The sequence below is a fragment of the Scophthalmus maximus genome, chromosome 5 (assembly GCF_022379125.1).
Source record: "Scophthalmus maximus strain ysfricsl-2021 chromosome 5, ASM2237912v1, whole genome shotgun sequence".
In the NCBI taxonomy this organism is placed as follows: Eukaryota; Metazoa; Chordata; class Actinopteri; order Pleuronectiformes; family Scophthalmidae; genus Scophthalmus; species Scophthalmus maximus.
Window position 1 is genome coordinate 10761209 of NC_061519.1, and position 19249 is coordinate 10780457.

Genomic DNA, 19249 nt, shown 5'->3' on the forward strand with positions numbered 1-19249 from the left:
AAGTAAAACACGATAATTACACTGTAAAGAAGCCGATATTGATTTTTCTCTAAATCAAAAAGTCATTTGAGCCTTTAGGTCAGAAGACTCACTGCAGCCAAACTCATTACACCCAACTCTACAAAGTCTTGTATGGATAAACTACAAAGTTCTTTAATTTTGCTAAAATATGCCTGATTTGAATGTGTAACTAGAGGAAAGGAAAATAATAAAATCACTCCAAAGCATTTTTATTTTGAAAGAAAATGGCTGTGTAATGCAACAGGAAATGAACATCATTGGAGCGGCGATGCATACCACAAACACAGTCACAATCAGACTGACCCATCAGCATCACCGTGAGGAATCTCGCCTGCATCAGTGACCCATTAAATCATCCTGAAAGTTTTTAACGTTGTTGGCAGGATTTAGCAAAAGTATGGCAGATACCATTTTCACTGTGAGCATTCACACAACAAGCGTGCACTTCTCAGCAGGCGAACAGACCTCGGCTTAACACCTGCTCTGTGATCGATCAGCTCCTAAAGTAAAATCATCTGGAGATTAAATTTTCAAATCTGTCCATGCATAGTTATTTTGTCCACACAGATGACTAAGCCGTCGGCACAGAGTAGTGATGTCAATTAGCGCTGTGTGAGCCTGAACCAAAACAAAAAGTTAAAAGTTGCTGAAACGGTCTGTGGAGCTGAGCTGTCGATACTGTTGGATATGTCACAACCAGCAACATATTCAAATTACACAGTCATTTGGCCAATGGTTAATGAAGCTACTAATGGTATCGTAAAAGGAATTGTGAGGGAACAAAACATTTTTTATTATTTATTTATGAATATCCACAAGGCGAGTTTCACTAAAATCTGGCACTTGGTTTTTGAGATATATTGACATGATCTTGTGGGTTCTTGGTCATCGTGTCATCAAGACCATCCTCCCTTCAGGATGAGCCGGACCAATAGATGAAGAAATAAGGTATCGGTCTTACTACTCTGATGACCTGCAGCTATTGTAAGAAATAGTCATCTCTGCAGCTGCTGATCCTTGATAGGTTGGGTCTCATTTTCCAATTGTTACATCGTGGGAAGTTTGACAAGTCGAATGCAAGTGAGCAAATTATTTGTAGAGAACTGGTCCCAGCAATGAGGCCAACCGTGGCTTTACCACAAGGCACTTTTTTGTTTTGCTTTTGTTGGACGACACACTCTGAGCACTGAAGGTCTAAGGATTCTAACATTTATTTGTAACTGCCATTTTGGTCAACTTGACAGCGGAACTGCCGACTGCAGGGACATTCCTGGACCTGCCCAGCTCTGTGAAATCGAACATGGAGCAGCTGAGCGCTGGGCAGCGCCGCATCCGCAGATGTGGAGATGACTCAAAACAATGTTTCTGCAGTTTTTATTTTTTTTACTTTCACAGAACCTCTGAGGACGGCTGGAGGACCACCTGTGTCTGGTTCAGGGCTCAGGTCACTGTCCAAAGACCTCCGTGACCAGCCAATCAGCTGAGCAGGGCCACTCCTAACGCTGATGAGTGGGCAGTAAAAAACATATGTTTTTGCTCTGTAAGCAACCCACCCCCTCGTCCTCAGCCCTTCCCTCCTCGGTGTAACCACACAGGTCTTTGTTGGGAACTCGGCATCGGGGCCCTCGAAGCTCCACTTTCAAAGACGTCCTCTGATGTGGCCTTTCTGATCTCTCCGTGTCTTGCTGACTTTCCCTTTGCTCTCCCCTGACTCTTGAGTTTTTCTCGCTCTGCCTGTTTCCTATTTGCCCCCACGGTTTCCCTCTCGCGTCCACGCTCGCTCTTCTGGATTCCCTTTTGTTCCTCAGCGAAGGGAAGCTGGGTTGTGTCATGGAAACATGTCGAGATTGGAGAAATGATGAAAGACTAATATCTTGACAGTCGGCCATAGCACTCGTTAAACTTTGCCTTGATATAGACACACCCTTCCCCCTCCTCTTCTTTGTGATGACATGTATGTGCTTATGGAAACCAGATGTGGCCTGTTGCGATGGAAGAGGCGGCGAGAGGAGGAGGAAAAAAAACAACCATGCACAAGGTTGCAGGATACTTCATTTGCAGGAGATGTATGGGGGGAGGAGGAAGCAAACGGAGATTTGGAGATCTTGCTGCTTGTGGTCTCAAGAATTCAGACGGGGACTGTTCATATATATTTAGATGTTGGACGAAATGTGCCCACTATCCTGCCTAGGCCCGCAGCGAAGCAGGGGGGTTTCCTTGCGGATACCGCTGGGTCAGGGCGAGGGTAGCTGGGCTTGAAGAAGCTGAATCAGCATCTCCGAGGACGGAGGTGTTTTTTCTCCCCTGCGGGGCTTCTGAAACTTGTGAGGGTTTGAAAAGAAAAAAAGGCAAACTAAGGAGGTTGAAATGTTGATTGTTCAACTTCCTTGCACCTGTACTTTTTTCACCCCTCTGTGGCATTTAAGAAAGACTGCCCCCGCACCACACCCAATTCAGAGTGCAGGCGTTTTGTGTTGAGGCACGCAGCTTCAAAACTGATAGCTTTAAGCATGTTCAGCGCTGAGGTGGGCAGAGACAGACAGAAAAAGTTGCACGGCTAAGAAAACAACGAACGCAAACCAAACACTTGGTGAAAACTGAGATTGGGACATCTGGGGCACTCCGGAATATGTTACCTAACACAGGGAGGGAAGTTATTTTCCATGTGTATCTCCAGATGTTGCTAAGTGGAATAATAAGATGCAGACATAACGGAAAAAGTATTGATCCTTAATTCTGCTTCTACTGTCAGTGAATACTACAGATAAACAGTGTATGTGTGGGTGACAGAGAGAGGGAGAGACGGGGAGATAGCAGCGACTCAGGAATACTATACAGGATGTAACGTGTTTAAAGATCAACATACAGTATCTTCTACTTAGAAACTCAACAGGAAAGCACATGAATCGAGGGTAAAAACCTCCACTGAGGACTGTTGGACATTTTCGGAGTATTTAACAAGTCATAGCAGGAAACAGGTTTTATTAATGATTTTAACAATGGCTACATTCCATGTACAGTATATCGGCCAGTTTCAGGGTCCCGGTATTGCACATGCTGGTTTACTGGGCTCCCAGCATGGGACGGAGTAATGATGATCTCCATGTACTTTTTCCTGTTGGGACGCGTCAGAATATCTGCTGTGAAAAAAGGCCCACAATCTGCGGTTACGGAGTTGTCTTTTGCAAAATACTCTCCGTTAAACACACACGCTATCCAAATCCAGCAAAGCCTTGTTTGGACCATCATTGGGAGGTGGGGTTCGAAAAGGGACACGAAGAACGTAAATGTGCAAGTAGCAGACTATATGTTTGCCTACACACAGCCAGGTGAAGCAGAGCTCCAGCTTCAACCTCCAGCTTGTGCTCTGAGAATAAGAAAAACTCTTCACAGAAAGCCTGCGTCACATGTGGTGGTGTGGGTTTCAAAAGACAGTTGTCATTTACCGCCAGGCGTTGAGAGTCTCAACAAAGAGACTATCAAATTGCATCAGGGGAAATGCAGGATCCACTGTGTTTTGGAGCTCGACACAAACCGGGGTCTGCAAAGCAGGATATTTTGGCAGCGTTCATTATTTTTTTTGTAAGTTAAAAGAACCTGACCTTGATGCTGGCGCTTTAAGAATGGTCACAGGGGCTAAGATTTTTTCTAAGATCAACGTAAACACGTAGAACAACTCCATGGCGGTCTTATACATTTGTCCTGGAAGCATTTTGGTCTCAAACAAAGAGAGAGAGCGATTACGTCACTTCCGCTCCACGGTGGAAGGAGGCGAACGCTGCAGCGGCAAACTCAGGCCCAGGACATCCTGTCTATACACAACCATTTGCTTGTGTGACATTGGAGAACACAGACAATGGCAACCCCCCCCCCCCCCCCCCCCCCCCCCTTCCCATTTGTTGTATTAGTGCATGGTGCAGGATGTGGCAGCGCTTTAACTGGTGCAAATGAGAACCATGTGTAACCTATATAGCCACCCACCAGTTCCCTGAAAAAGTGCTGCGTTCGACCGTCCCACGTCCCTGTTACCAGGCAGAGTGCAACACTGACCGTTCCCTGTTCATCATTCTTCATTCATCCTCATTAAATGGGAAAGTTACTCACTTCGGCTCGGCCATTATGAGACACAATAGCCGAGAGCAGGACTTCCCCTATTGGGAAGTTTCCATTCATTAGGCCGCAGGCTGCAGCACATGCCAACCGAAACAGGCACAGGAAGTGTCCAGCGCCGAGATAGACAGAAAACATGAAAGGAGCTTCGCTTAACGACATTTGCTGAGTAGAATTTAACTCTGAGGGATGACACGCCGAGAAGAGCTGGCAGGGAATTCGAAGAGTTTGTCTGCAGCTCGGCCTTTGGCGAGAATCTGAAATAACCGTTTCACATATCTGGGTGAAATGTGAGAGCGAGGGGAGTGGAGGCGGCTGCGAGAGGCCGCGACGCGATGGTGTAATCTTTTTTTGTTGGACTATGTGAGAAAGAAGTGAGTCATTTCGCAGACAGTGAAGAAAAAGCTCTCCGGTTACACACGGGGAAAGGAAAGGACTGTGGGGAAGAATTATGCTGAGGCGATTATTTTCTTCTGTTTTTTTTTGTTGTTTTTTTTCACTCTGCAGAATCAGCTGGGGAAAGACAGAAAACATCAGATTGTGACGCACAGCTACATTTCTGACTTGTGTGCAGGTCACAGGAGGGAGTGGAAAACATGTAGCCCTTAAAACACACTATGCAGAAACCTGCGGAGAGAAGTGAAAACTTGAAAGAACACACGATTCTTTCTTTACATATCCCTTTAATGTGACCTCGATAGAGCGAAAAGGTCCAATTTCAGCCAATCGAGGCCGACTCCCATCCCCCATCCCGTCATGGCCATGTTTGTCTGGCCCACATGATGCAGTCGGAATTCCAGATGTTGCTCATGGAATTCTGCTCCATCTCTGGCTTCCAAATGTGACTTAACCCTCCTCACTCCTCCTTCACCCCCCCCCCCCCCAAAAAAAATATCCTCGTGACTTCTCTCCCCAGCCCCAGCTCTTCAAAGCACTGCAGCTAAGTGGAGACAAATGGGCGCCCGCAATCTTTTCGAGCACAATAGGAAAAAGACGTCACCATTTTTTAATTGCTTGAAGCCCCGTCGCAGTAATCATAGCATATCATAAAGACACCGGCCCCCTTCCCCCCCTCTCTTACCATTGCAGCCAGTCAACTTTACAGTGGGTCGAATGTGTGTATGGCGGTTGTTCATTAGTGGGATCATTAAGGAGCATGGGGCGACGCCTCGAGTTTGCTGTTTGAGCTTTTATTGGCTCAGGGTTGGATGGGAGCGTACACGTACAGAGTGCATAATGTACAAACAAAAGCAGTTATAGCTGTGCAAAACATGCATGAGAGCATGTTTGTATTACTGTACTAATGAAGACCCACCTAGACCACATTCACACAGTGACCCCATGAGGATATCTTACTGTAGATCTCTCCACTACTTATCTACATCCTAAAAATATAAACCTTCGCCTTCGAAGAAAGGATTTGACCTTATCACCATACTGTTTGGTCAAGGATCTTTTGTCTTTACAAACACACACACACACACACACACACACACACACACACACACACACACACACACTCTCTCTCTCTCCTGAACCATATAGCTGAGATACATTTTCCTGCTGTGCAGCGCCGGGCTTTACACATTCGCCTCCATCCCTGTTTCTACTTAAGCTCTGGATCCAGTCCGCGTTTTCCGACCCAGTTTCTGGCCCTGCCAGTTTCCGAGCCCCAGTAACGCTCGGAGTGGTGCGGTCGGGGAGCAAGAAATCCGGAGGTCCAGGACGACTGAGGGAGACCAGCTGGAGGAGCGCTGTGATCGATGTGAGGCGTAGAGGAGAAGAGCGTGGGTGAGAGATGGATTCTATAAAAAGCAATTCGGCAGTATGTTAAATTACTACTCCATTAAAGGAAGTGAAATGCACCCATAGCTAAGATAAAATATGGCAGAATGAATAAGTGAATGTTTTACAAAGTGAAAATCCAAGCACGGAAAAGCCTTTTGAAATTACTTTATTTTGTAAGAAAAGCTTAAAATTATATATGAGTTAAGGACACACACACAATCTCATTGGAAAAAAACTAGATCATTATTATCATCATCATCACCACTAGTATCATTATCATTGCTCATAAGCCGCTTTTAACCCCTGACTTGTAACGTAGCACCACGATTTGAAAGATCTGTAAACAAGTACAATGACAGAAAGGAGTCTTTTTTTTTTTAGATTGTCAATTTATTTTCATTTGAGATGGATTCAAGGTAAAAAAAAACAAAAAAAACAATCAAGTCTCAAGAATACACATCCCCCTTCCCCGTTCACTGTCCCCACAAATATAAAATTAAGGCCCCTTTTCAAAACTGTATGTCACTGTCCAGCAGGACTTTTTAATGACAATGTACAAAAACACATTCTTTACACGGAAGACAACAACAATAATAGTAATGGTCATAATAATAATGACAACATCATTTATAATAATAATCAGCACTAGACATTGATATGGAAAAGGACAAGGCAGCTGTGTTTATTGCTTTACTCTGATACGAGTGTAGCTCATGCCTCATGAGGACACAAGCCAATGTTTTGTTTCCCTTTTATGGTCCACACTGGCTCTGACATGTTTTGCTTTACTGGAAGATGAAGAGACACGATGACAATTGCCACCGTGGTCTCCAGATGCGTGCGTGAAATGTGATTGTGCAAGTCGACAAAAGGGGGTTGGAATGAACGAATCGGACACACCGTTTGATAACGCGAAGGAACATGCTGGAGTGGGCGCCGTGAAGATGCAGGTTTCAAAGCGGAGATTCACAAGGACACAAACAATGACCACTGACGGAAAAAAAACTAAAAATAAGACTTTGAAAAAGGCTAAAACAAACAGCAATGAGCTGGCGTCGGTAACCACGAGAGAGAGAGGCCGAGAGAGTGAGAGAGAGAAAAGAAAAGGTAAGGATGGAGTGGTTGGGAGATTTAGAGATAGAGCAAAAGGAATCTGGCAGTGGTAAAAATAGTTCAAAATGCAAGTCTAGTGCTTTTCCTCCTGCTCTTTCTCTTGTTTTACCTCTTTCTCTCCTGCTCTGTTATCTTTGTTGAATGTTTCCTTCCACTTTATTTCTCTCTCTCTCTCTCTCTTTCTTGTCGTCTTTCACTCCGCTCTCCCTCCCTCCCACCCTCCCTCCCTCCCTCCCTCCCTCCAATCCTCCTCCGTCTACACCTTGTCCAGTAAAGATCGTTGGCAGTAGAGGAGTCGGCGGGGGGTACCGTACCGACGGAAAAACACCAGGGCCGCCAGCGTCGCGATCACACACACCAACAGGAACAGCGGCAGCACCACCGCCGCTGCTCCGGCGCCACCACTTGCTCCTCCCTCCTCATCCACTTCGATAATGATCACCTCCGTGTCCTCCTCCTTCTCCGTCTCCCTCTCCCTCTCCCTTTCCCTCTCCCTCTCTCTGTCCCTCTCTCTATCCCTCTCTCTGTCCTTGTCCTCCCGCTCCTTGTCTTTCTCTCTCTCCTTGTCCTTATCATGTCCGCCGCCACCGCCGCCCTTCCCTCCGTCCGTCTTGGGGTCTTCATTGGGGCAACCCATCCAGTCGCGAAGGGCTGATTTGGGGTATCCTGGCTCCACACGCATCACCTGGTTGTTGAACTTCCAGTACTTGTTGGCCTTGTAGAAGTAGGTGTATGCTGAGGGGTGGGAGAAAGAAATGTGAGAAACAAACCTGAGCTGTAGGAAAAGGCAACTTATACAAGTATCCACATCACCCTTACCTTGATCTTTGCTCATGAAGGCTGACTTGATGTTGTCAGGCACTCCCTGCCACACACTAACAGATTTTGGATAGCCGTCGTCAACACTTCGTGAGTCTTCATTGAAACGGTAATACCTAAACAAAAGATGAGAGGGGAAATAAAAGGGGGAACAGCTATGGTGAGTTCAAGGACACATTCAGAGCCTTGAACGACGTGCATCTTGACACGCACTTTGATCTTGCAGACTCGAGAATTGAAAGCGCTCGAGGCTTGTTCTGACAGACTTTACTCGGTATTTCCCATCAGAGATGTTGCTTGAAGCTTGACAGACTTGAAATGAATCGGACTTGTCTTAGTACTTGAGACCTGACTGTGACTTTCCCTAAATTACCTGAGACTTGTTCCAACATATTTTAAATCTGACTTGGACTTGCCCTTAAAGAGCTGAGACTCGTTCTGACAAACTCGAGATCTTGTCCTTAAAAAATTGGGAGCTGGTCTGACATGCCCAAAAAGAGTCAACTTTGAGAGAGTGCAGACTTGAGACTTGGCATAGACTAAATACTTGACTTGACTGGAGCTTGTCTCAAATGATTTCAAACTAAACTTGGACTTGCCCTACAGGACTTTGGACTTCTTCTGACAAACACCGGATTGACTATGACTTGCCCTAAAAGACTTGGCTTGAGACTTGTTCTCGTTGGCATCACTTGGAATTGCCCCTCAAAGATTTAGGACTTGACTTTGGACTTCTTCTGACAGAAATGAGACTTGTACTTGGTCTAAAGGTCTTGTGGCTTAATTTGGACTCGCCCTGAAGGAAAGGAAAGTCCACTCTGAATCGGTGTGTGTGTGTGTTCCTGTTCCCCTTCTGTGACCTAAACACTTGGCTGACCATAACGTCAGCGTTGTTTCTGCAGAAATAAGGCAGAGGGAGTGGTGTAAACTCTCCCAACAGGTCTGAGCAGACAAGGGATCGGGGTGTTGTCTGGTCTTAGTGTGCAATCTCACTTTGTTTTAAACAAAATGTCATGGACTTTGTTTATGTAGGTGGCCCCATGATAATCACTGACTGCATATTACCCACCTTTTTTTAAAACAGTGACTATGGTTTAAATATAGGGAGCTTTAACAAGCCTCTCAAGGTTTGTTTTAATGTTTAAATGAGAAGCAGGTTTGTCATTCATGGTCGGTGATTGACGTCATTGTTTGAATATTATATGGTCAACATTCAAACATACATTATCTCTTGGTGAGGGTGATGCAAATGGACGTGCCCTGGAATCACAACTTTATAAAAAGACTAACTTGTTTGCTCTGAAGAAGAATGTCTGTCCAGTGGGAGTGTAGAAGAGAGCAGCGTCGATCCGATCTTTGGGAAGCCCAGAGCCCATTTCGTTCAGATTCTTAGGGTAACCAGGATCCAGAATAGACTCAGTGAACACCCAGTACCTGTCCCCTGGGAAGACGGGAGCTCAGAATGAGGCAGAGTGCAGACAAAGAGACACAGACAGGGAAACATACGCCACATCTGCGAGACTTAGCTTTTTTTTTGACAATGACTGCTATCAATGGTTTGGAAAGGGAGTGGAAAAAAGTAATGGATAAGCAAAAGTCTAGACTTACCTTTAAAGAAAGCGAATTTCCCATCATCCCGTTCAAAAGCAGCGTTAATATGAGTGGGCATTCCCCTCCAGAAGTGACCAATCGGCATGGGGTATCCATCTAACACGTGGTTGTTACGCACCCGCCAGAACCACTTATCCTGAAAGGGCCCAGCAAAGAACGATTTTCAAACAGCCCAGCAGACAAAGTGTCAAATCAAAACTTCAACTATGTGAGTGGGGTTTTTTTTGTTACCTTGAACACAAACATTTCTCCTCTCAGGATGGCAATGGTGTCAAAGTGTCCATCACAGATGTTGGGGCCGAAGGTAGGCTTGTCTGGTGAATACGTGGGCTCCGGGCTGTTGTCGTGCGTCCGGGGTGTTACGGGAGGGGGCTGAGGACCTGATCCGGACCCTGTGACGGACATTTATTGATTTAGACCTAACCATAACACTAGCTCTTGACATACACAGGGTAGACTCTGTTAGATCAAATGGATGTTGACAGGAAACATTCTTTTGCTCAAAGATGTTTCATGGTGAAAGATTTTGGCTGCTGTGTCACTCAAGCCCATCATGCTCCAACACTTATTATAAAAGCATCTTTTCAGATCGTGATTTGGGGAAAAAACGTCTGTCGATAACATACCATAAAGTTGCTGTATGCCTCTGCGGTCGTCGTCAGGAAGTAGGAAGTTGTCGGTGTCCATCCACTGGTAGAAGGGAGCCATGATGGCGGACGGGTCATTGGAGTGCTCCAGACCCAGAGCATGGCCCAGCTCATGCACAGCAACCAGGAATATATCATTGCCTGGAACAATATCGAAACCAAAACGTCAATTAGAATGATTTTATTTCAGGATGTTGAGAGTAAAGTAGGAGACACAAAAATGGAAGGGGGTTTATTTTATGATGACAAGACGATGAGTTTCTATATTTCAGGAGAAGGAGCAAATGTTCCTCTTTCCTGATTTTAAAGTGATTCACTCGCGTGCAACTCAGTACATCAAAAATAGAATGAGAATCATGTCAAAGTGCATTTGACTCAAACAGCACTTCTCCATTTCTGCAGTATCAACATACCCCGTGGTATTCACTCCCTTAAGATGTACGGACGCAAGACCAGACCTGTTTCTGTCTGTCTGCGTTTCACTCGTGACAGCAAAACTCCCCACATGCAAAGTAAGTCTGTATATTTCAGCATTTTTATTGTGTTGTCAGGTTTAAGGGGAATCACCAGAGAAAAAACAAAATCCTATTCGTGAGCGTCAGTCACGGCACAGACTCACCATACAGATCCCTGTTCCCAATAGTCCACGGCTCAGCGGCGTCAAAGTGGGTGTCTCCGCCAATGCCATTACTGGGGAAATAGGCGTGTGCCAGGAAGCCGCCCTCGCCGTCGAACGGGCTGCTGTCGCCGTGGAAACCCTCGGCAAAGAAGAGCATGATGTCGGCAAACTCCTCCACTTTGTCCCGTATGTAGCTGTAGGGGATTTCCCGGAAACGCAGCGGGGTGACGCTCTCCCACACCTTGAAGGCCTTCCTGATGGCCTCATGGGTCTCGTACTCGCCCACCTTCGGGGTGTAGTTCTGTATACTGAAGGATGTGTAAGGTGGGGGGGGAAAGGTAGGAGAGTGGGTTATTTCCACTTTATAGGAACGCCGTTTCAATTGCTCAGTTGTTTCTGACATTGGTTCATTGGGTTTATGGATAAAATCAAGAAAACAAATCATAGTGTTAAAAATGCCATTAGGTACTGTTCCGTCAGGCCTCTCCTTGTGCATCACATTCACTCGGGAGCACTGCTGACTTACGAGAAAGTGATGTCGTTTTTTTTCCACTTCAGGCCCTGGATAGCGTATCGCTTCCTCCTCAGGTTGCTCTTCAGCTCGGCACCAAACTTATCCGGCACTCCACAGCGCGGTCGCTTCATGGCCCTGCCGGACAAAAGACGCACTCCGTTCACAACAAGGTAAAAAAAAAGTAGCCGTCGATCTGTTTGAGCTGAGCTACATGGTGGATTAAAGCAGTTTGGTGGTGCTCACTTGACGGTGCTGTCGTCAAAGGTGCCGGTGACAGTGAGGCCGTAGAACCTCTGCATGGCGGCGACGGCTGAGGTGACGGAGTGAGGGGAGCGGAGGGAGTGGGTCCTCATGTCCCCCGGGGGCAGGTAACCGTACTGCTGCAGCCATGACTGCCGAGCAAAGCAAAGAGAAAAAACACAAAAGGAGACGTGAGAAAGATTGCAAAATGAAACCGAAGGAACTTCCAGTGCCAGTATAAATAATAGTTTAATTTAGAGACAGACAGAAAAATACTAAGTGAGTCACCTGATCTTTGTTTGGTGATCAAGAGTCAAGGAACTGTTGTGATGTTGATCATCAGTTGCAACGGCTACAGGTTCAGGATGATGTTTTTTATGTACTTGCAGCAAAAACACATTCTTCACTGACAGCGAAAATAACCTCTTGAATTATGTCTTTTTTCCGTGTTGTGGTGTCCTGAAATCGACAGGAGCAACATGCACCTGGCACGTCTCCATTTAATGACTAAACACAAAAGCTATTCAAGCAGCAACACTCATAGTTAATTCAATCTATGGTCAACATGAAAGAGCACAGTCAAGTTCAAACCCCCCCCCCCCCAAAAAAAACCCCATCAAACAAAGGCAGTTCAGGTTTCAGTAGGAGTAAGTTTCTGTGAGACAGAAACTGGATAAGGAACGAGTTAAACATTAGCTTCGTCTCTCCGTTGGACCTTTTCTGTGGCCGCTCGTTCATGTTTCGGTGCGGATCGCCGTAGTTGTAGCTGAACTTGTGACTCATCTCACGGTGCTCGATGGCGGCATTCGTTCAAAACTATTCGGAGGACATGTTACAATGGTCACCGGGTTCCTCGGTGATCCGGATCCCTGCGTCTCCTTTTAAGGTTGACCTCGCTTTCCCCCTGGAAACCCATTCCACTGGGGTGGCGGGTTGACAACTGGACCGGCGCCAGCGGCTTTGCTGCGCACCTCTCCCACTCTGTTCCTCCTGAACTCTCTCCCTCTCGAGCTGAAGCCGAAGAATAACACTGAGGCTATTGTGAGCGCAGCGAGAAGCCATGGCCACTTTGATGTACTGCCTTACACACTCACTTTGTGAGCTTGTAATGTACTTTTAGGATGCGTTTGATTTCTTGGATACAAAGTAGTATGAGCTTGGCAGATGGAGGTTATTCTTCCTTGCCCGGTTTAAGACTTGATGTGATCTATTATTATGATTATTCCTTATTTTTGGATACTTTGGAAAAGCCAAGTTTCGTGTTGTGTGTGTGTGTGCGGAGAAGGGGATTGAGAGGGAAGAGAGAGCGATAGGGAGTGTCCCAGGGTGAGACTCGGGCCTTGGGCAACCTCAGCCGACGTCTCCAGTCGAGCGTCAGCGTCAGTCAGTAATTTTCGCTGGGAATTTCGTCCCGGTCGCATCCAAACCTCAAACTCAAAATCTCTTCCCCCCACGTCCATGTCTCTGTCTTCGCCCTCGTCACTCCTCCCCTTCTCTCCTCTCCCTCGTCCCCCTCTTGTGGAAAACCCAGAGACTCGAGGGTAAATACTTATGAACGACCACACCCAGGGCCACCCGATTATCGCAGCAAAGACTATCTCTGCTGCTAATAGCTGCTGGATACAGTGAGGGCAGAACATGTTTATCTGCCTTGTTTCCACTGGAAACGTACAGAACGAAGCAAATATCGCCATAGATGATCTGAACACGCGCTCCGGTCTGTAGGCTTATATATATATACGCATGACTACACGAATGGAAAGCCTTGAAGATCATCCAGCCTTGTTACTCTGGGGTTGGGCAGTTTTGGAAGCCCCTTGAAGGTCTGATCTCTCCCTCTCTGTCCGTGTTAGGAGCAGACACGGAGGTCTCTCCGTGTTTAGACTGCACCCCTGAATGCGCCCTCTCTGGTTCTGACTCACCCATGTCGCTCCGGTGGACACATAAAGGCTCACTGTTTCGCCACTGTTGCAGCACATCCTCCTGAGGATGCAGGAAAGAGAGGGACGCAAGGAGGGAAAGACGGAGGTGAGGTTGTAATTAGGAGTCATCAAGAGACTCAGGCTGCAGTTTGTGGGTCTTCCAATAAGCACGAACTCTCCTGAAGTTCAGCGTAAACGCGAGCGTCTTAGAACTGGACGCGTTTCACTGTGAATACAGAGAAGGGAGAAGGTGTTGAAGGTCTGTTTCGCCTGCGCGTGAAACCTAATTCTTCTCTCTCACACGCTCACTTCCCAACCCTGCCCTGGGCTCAGTCAAAAGGCCGCTGTTGAATGACACAGAACACTTGTTTTAAACTCCGAGGGCTTCGCGAGGCCCTCAGGTGACTTGACAGAGTCTTATTCAGCCGTCACACTCTAATGGGCCGAAGCAGAAGCAGGAGAGAGGAAATGGTCACTGTTTACAGAGGCACAGGAGAAGACGGTCCAAGCTACTACGAGCTTTTCACGTAGTTCCCAACTTTCTTTTTCCCCTCAGTTGTGCCGCGACACATCCTGTCACATGTTCTCATTTTATTGACAATGCTTTCAATTATTGTTCCATTACTTTTAGCGGACAATTTCAACTGCTTATCCGTTAGTAGCTTTTATTCAAACCACGTATCCGTCCCTCTTACTGTAGATAACAATACATTCTCTGTTTGCTTTCTGACTATCGTTTCAGTGTCCACTAATAGTGGAATCACTATTTTATATATATATATATATATATATATATATATATATATATATATATATATATATATATATATATATATTAATTTTTCCTAATTCCTATTCTGCTATTTTGCCTGGTGGGGAAATCACTGCTGTAGAAAACTTAAAAAACTGCTTTGTGTCAGTGTTGAGGGGAGCACAGAGCGAAGGGCCTTTTTGGGAAGTCAAATCCACAGTTTTGAGGTCGAAGGCGCACACTCGCTCGTACGCAGTGATGTGAGTTTATTGTTTAATGGAAGATCCACAAGAATCAAACATTGGGTTGCTATGGATCACAGTGGGCAGAAAAAAGTGCTAGTTTTTGCATAGGATGAGAAAGGGAGAAGGAGGGATTGCATCAGTCAGTTGTTCCGTTGGGTGCAGGGCCAATGGAAAGAAACTCTGGTCAACGCGATGGGAGTTCGGCTGAGGCATGATGGGTATACATCACACACACACACACACACACACACACACGCACACTCCAAGCTCTTCATTACACATCCACACGCTCTTTTCAGAGAGCTGCAGTATTATGTCATTAAAATGATTGCTTACAATGCACGGGCAGCAGCTCCTTATTGGCAGTTAGCGTGTGATTGTGTGCAGTGTTGTGTGTGTGTGTGTGTGTGTGTATGGAGGAAGTTTGTGTGCATAGGTACATCAAGGCCAACACATTAAAACTGAACCTTTCAAGTTCATGCTGTTCCTTCAGGAACACACTTAAGACCTCTCAGACTCCTGCAGCAGCTCCTCAGCACACATCTAGAAACCTCCCTCAGTGAGTGTGTGTGTGCGTGTGTGTAATCCCCCAGCTGCTCTCTATTAAAACAACCCCTCTTCGGCCAGCAACAACAACACCGGGTGACACGAGAGTAGAAAAACACACATCTGTGCCGATATATGTTTCATTAATAAGTAGATCCCCAAAATAAACCTCGATGCCACGATTTTGTCTCAGGGGAGAGAAAACAAATTGGCTCATTGCTCACTTTCTATACCAGGGAGATTAGGTAATGACTTTGCCTATTACCTTATTTCCTGTAACACCTCCTGTCTTTCCTCGGGGGAGGCCGCCCTCGGGCCACCCACTGACTATCAGAAGGATGTGGCATTGTCTGAAAACTGTGCCCCCTTCCTTCCTTCCTTCTGCCCTTCCTCCTCTAAATGACTTTTAAGGCAACGAGATGTGCCTGGTGTGAAGTTATCAGCTCAACAAAGCAGAAAGCAGTAGACAGATATATTCATACAGGATGTGCGCATGACATCTATGATTTACATCCTGTCCAATTCAACGGGTAATTGTTTCAATTGCTTCAGTTCTTTTCCCCAGATTGCATCATTCCCATCACCACAATGCCGTCCTTTCTGGGTATCAACAGGCTCCTCTCTGTTCTCCCCGTCACGCTCCCATCATCTCATTTCATGTCCATTCATCTTCCTTTGTAGTCGATGACCTCAGCCAGTAGTCATTCCAGAGTGTGCGTGGTGGTCATGAGAGAATATCTGTGGCCAGACGGTGGACTGCGTGTGTGTGTGTCACAGGCAGGTGGCTGCTGACACACCAAGGTGCATTTGCGGTAAGGTACAAACCGGCCGCCCACTTCCCGTCTCTGCCACAGACCACAGGAAACGACTGCTGCATCCTCACAACAACTGCCCGTTTCTGTCCGCCACCACCAGACCCGCTGGCTGACGCACAGGCGCTCACTTGATCAGACTAGGCGCGAATTAAGGCGCAAACACTGGAAGCGCGCAGCGACACACACACGGGCGACTTGTGGGTTTGTGGACACGACATGTGATGTCACTGTGTAATTTGTAAATAAAAAGTAAATAAAGGCGCAGGAAGTAGCAGTTTTATAAAAAAAACAAAAACATTGTGAGACAGAGGAGGTGAATCACTAAATAATATAAACAGAAACTTTTCAGGGCACTTCAGGCCAAGCTCGTCCTTTCACCAACTACTTGATCATCACGTTGTTAAAAGTTGATGCTGATGATATATAAACCTCAACCTGACTTTTTTAATACAACTCTACTAATTGACATAATCTCAAATAACTTTTAATCAATAACTCACTTTCTACATTCAATGTATGGTTCATAACTGTTCCCCTCTGAAACTATTACGGCCAATAAAACCTAACTTACGAGACCACCTTCTTCTACTCTTACGCTTCTCTGGCCGCCGTTATTTATATAAAAAAAATGGGCGAGACTTTGTTTAAAGTGCTACATCTGCCCAACATGCTCAGCCTCCTCTGATTTACGTTCTCCAGTGAAGCCTACAAGTCATGCAGCTCCACCTAGACTTTTAAACTTGTGCAACAGAGAGGAGTCGGGGCAAGTGAGGGGCCTTTTGTTGTTGTTGTCATGATCTAAGCTATGTATTAGATTTCTTGCTCAAAAATCAAACAGAATACGGTGCACGCTATGTGTAAGTATTGATCTTTAACACGTCAAATAGTTGATTAAACCCTGTTGGCTTTCTCGTCCAGCCAATAGCCACTAACTGGATCAAATGTACGCTTCCCAGAGCATGTTTCATATGATGGCTCTAAAATGTGTACACTGAAAAAAGAAAAATGTTTTGGAGCTAAAAAAATCCCACTTCAGTTGGTAACACACTAATGAATTAGGTTTGTTCAACTTAAAGCTAACAAGTTACGATGATTGAAAACTTTAATTTGAAAAACGTAATGCATTTGTGTGTTAACAAAGGAAGTCATTTATTCAAGTTTGTAAGCAATTATCTTTTTCCCGCTGTAATTTAAGATTTTAGTTTATAGATAGAATTTATTTCTCAATCGCTCTTAATACGCAGGCCAATTGCACTATTGTGTTTAATAGTATTGCTGATGTAAACAAACCAGAATAAATGATAGAATATATATACATATATATATATAATTGTCATGCGGTTTTAAGTTTGTGTAATGTGAAAGCAGGTTCGAGTCCTGTATTTTGAACGATGGCAGTGAGGCGACTCTTCTGCTTACAGTTTACAGTCAGAGCCTTTAAGTTGACAGTTTAATGTAGGTCCCAGCTGGAAAGATGATTCGGAGGCCATAGGTATGATCAGAGAGGGGTTTGGCGCCACTGTGCGATCTGACAAAAATCATGTTGGCCTGACAAAGTCACTTCCTGCAACATGAATGCAGATCTCCCTAACCCTGTACTGGCTGCTGGATTTGGAGGATTGTTGATGCTGCCGGCAGAAAAAGACCAGGGTCCAACCGAAAGGGGGGGGGGGAAACATAAAAGTACAGTATATGGAATAGTACAGCGTTGAACGGAACAAATCTCAGACTCCTTGCTCTGTAACACTACCTGGTCCCGGTGCTTGATCTCGGTGGGCCATCGAAAGCCTTTAATGTAGAGTTCAAACTGTGGCGAGTGTTTTTCCACAGATGCCCGATGCTGAGATGCTGCAGAGCCTCTCAGATTGTCGAGACCCACCTCGCCCCAGTCCGCTGAGCCATAACTCAGGACAGATGTCAACAATTACTGTACATCACCCCATCCCTCTGAATACATCTGTACCCACAACTCCCAACCACCCCCCCCTCACCCCCACCTTCATTCCCACAAAAATTGCCTCTGTCTCTGTCCCGACCACAAAACAAACTTGTGCATTTCTCCGCGTTCGCTCTTTCTCTTGCTCGCCCTCCTTTTTGCCCTCTCAGCACTTCTCAGTGTTTTCATGAGCGCTATCATCATTATGGGCTGTTTCCTCTAACCCAGGGTCACAGGCAGCCGTTCCCATTCCCCTGTGCCAACTCGAGGCGCATGGACAACTGTAGAAAATGATTCCGACCTGGGATGCAAAGGGGTTTGAGCTCCCACTGGTTTTGTTTATGACCATGAACCCAAAAAACAAACAAAAAAAACATAACGAGAAGGGTCATGAAATTAGAGTTTGAATCTGTCAGATTAGAGAATCTTTTAGGAAAGAGTATTCAGTCTTGTGGACATACTGAATATTGTTCATAAATCCAAATTTTATATGTCTCCTTAACTCTATTCTAGCTTTGTTAATCATCAAGTGTGAAGTTATTCATCGGGATGGAATCATCTATTTTGGCCTAATTCCTAATCTTTGAATCTATTTATCTGGATGTATTGCTCTCTGGATTTATATGTCTAACTTGTATTCATCAGTTCTGTTCATTCTGCCGGATATATCTGTGTCTTTAATTCTTTGTAACGGAGTTATTTGTCAGCTTTTGTCTTATTTGTGGTCCTCACCTCTGGATTGACTTGTCGCTCCGTCGCTCCCTGCGCGCTCCGCTCCCACACCACCGCCAGCAGCAGCAGTAGGACGAGCGATCTCAGCCCCAGTGCCATCACTTGACTCTCTCCGAATCAAAACGACCGACAGCTTATCAAAAATCGGACAAATCTCCTCGTAACACTTCACGATCTCCTCCCCCTTTGCGCCCTTGTCAAACCATCATGTGTCAAACTCGTGGCGCGTACGCAAAGTGTCCGGGCGCGAGCGAGAGGGCGACTTTTGCGCAAAGCACAACAAAAAACAAAAAAAAAAAGACTTCGCCAAGTGTCTGCTGCTTAATAAATCGAATTACTTGAACCACGGGAGTTATTTGTCCGGTCCGTACATTCTCCTGGCGTTTTGGTGAAATTGGACCAAAATGCTCGGACGTTACTGGAGGCAGGAAGCAGGAGAGGAGGGGGGAGGCCTCTCTGGCGCTGCAGGCTGTGCGTATTTTAAATGTCCGAATTGGGCCTTGCGCTTTGCTCCAGATGTTGCGTCCGACCGTGTTTTCATGAAAGCAGTCTGAGCTCCTCGTCCGTCCTCTGTTCCCTGTCGCCCCGGCCGCCTTATTTTGATCCCCCTCTCCTCTTCCCCTCACTAACCCTGCTGCGGACGTGGTAGTTTGATACTCCCAGGAGAGGTTGTAAACCTCCCCCTCCTGAATCGGCCCGCCCCTCCGACACGGAGGGCTGGAAGCAACTTGGTGACCTTGGCGTCAGACTTGGCACAAGACGGCCCTGGCCCTCGGGGGCAGTGGCTCTTGTGCCACAGTGCTCCATGAACTGCACTGGG

General features: G+C 46.0%; 1 protein-coding gene across 1 annotated transcript; it reads right to left on the bottom strand.

Moving 5' to 3' along the window:
• Window positions 1–6069: 6069 nt before the first annotated feature.
• Window positions 6070–19109, bottom strand: mmp14b (matrix metallopeptidase 14b (membrane-inserted)). The gene is made up of 10 exons (XM_035633424.2): window positions 18430–19109; window positions 11486–11634; window positions 11255–11377; window positions 10729–11036; window positions 10089–10250; window positions 9694–9854; window positions 9460–9598; window positions 9142–9292; window positions 7852–7967; window positions 6070–7767 (listed from the first exon to the last, which is right to left on the bottom strand). Exons 1-10 carry the CDS (start codon window positions 18526–18528, stop codon window positions 7289–7291), a joined length of 1887 nt encoding a protein of 628 aa, XP_035489317.2. The 5' UTR covers window positions 18529–19109; the 3' UTR covers window positions 6070–7288.
• Between the last annotated feature and the right edge of the window lie 140 nt (window positions 19110–19249).

Bases quoted from the DNA above. Each gene is read 5' to 3' on its own strand.
- mmp14b (XM_035633424.2), bottom strand. From the start codon at position 18,528: ATGGCACTGGGGCTGAGATCGCTCGTCCTACTGCTGCTGCTGGCGGTG. The intron at 9,599-9,693 runs GTAACAAAAAAA...GGGCCCTTTCAG, and splicing joins GAGAAATGTTTGTGTTCAAG to GATAAGTGGTTCTGGCGGGT. The intron at 9,293-9,459 runs GTAAGTCTAGAC...CCGTCTTCCCAG, and splicing joins GAAATTCGCTTTCTTTAAAG to GGGACAGGTACTGGGTGTTC.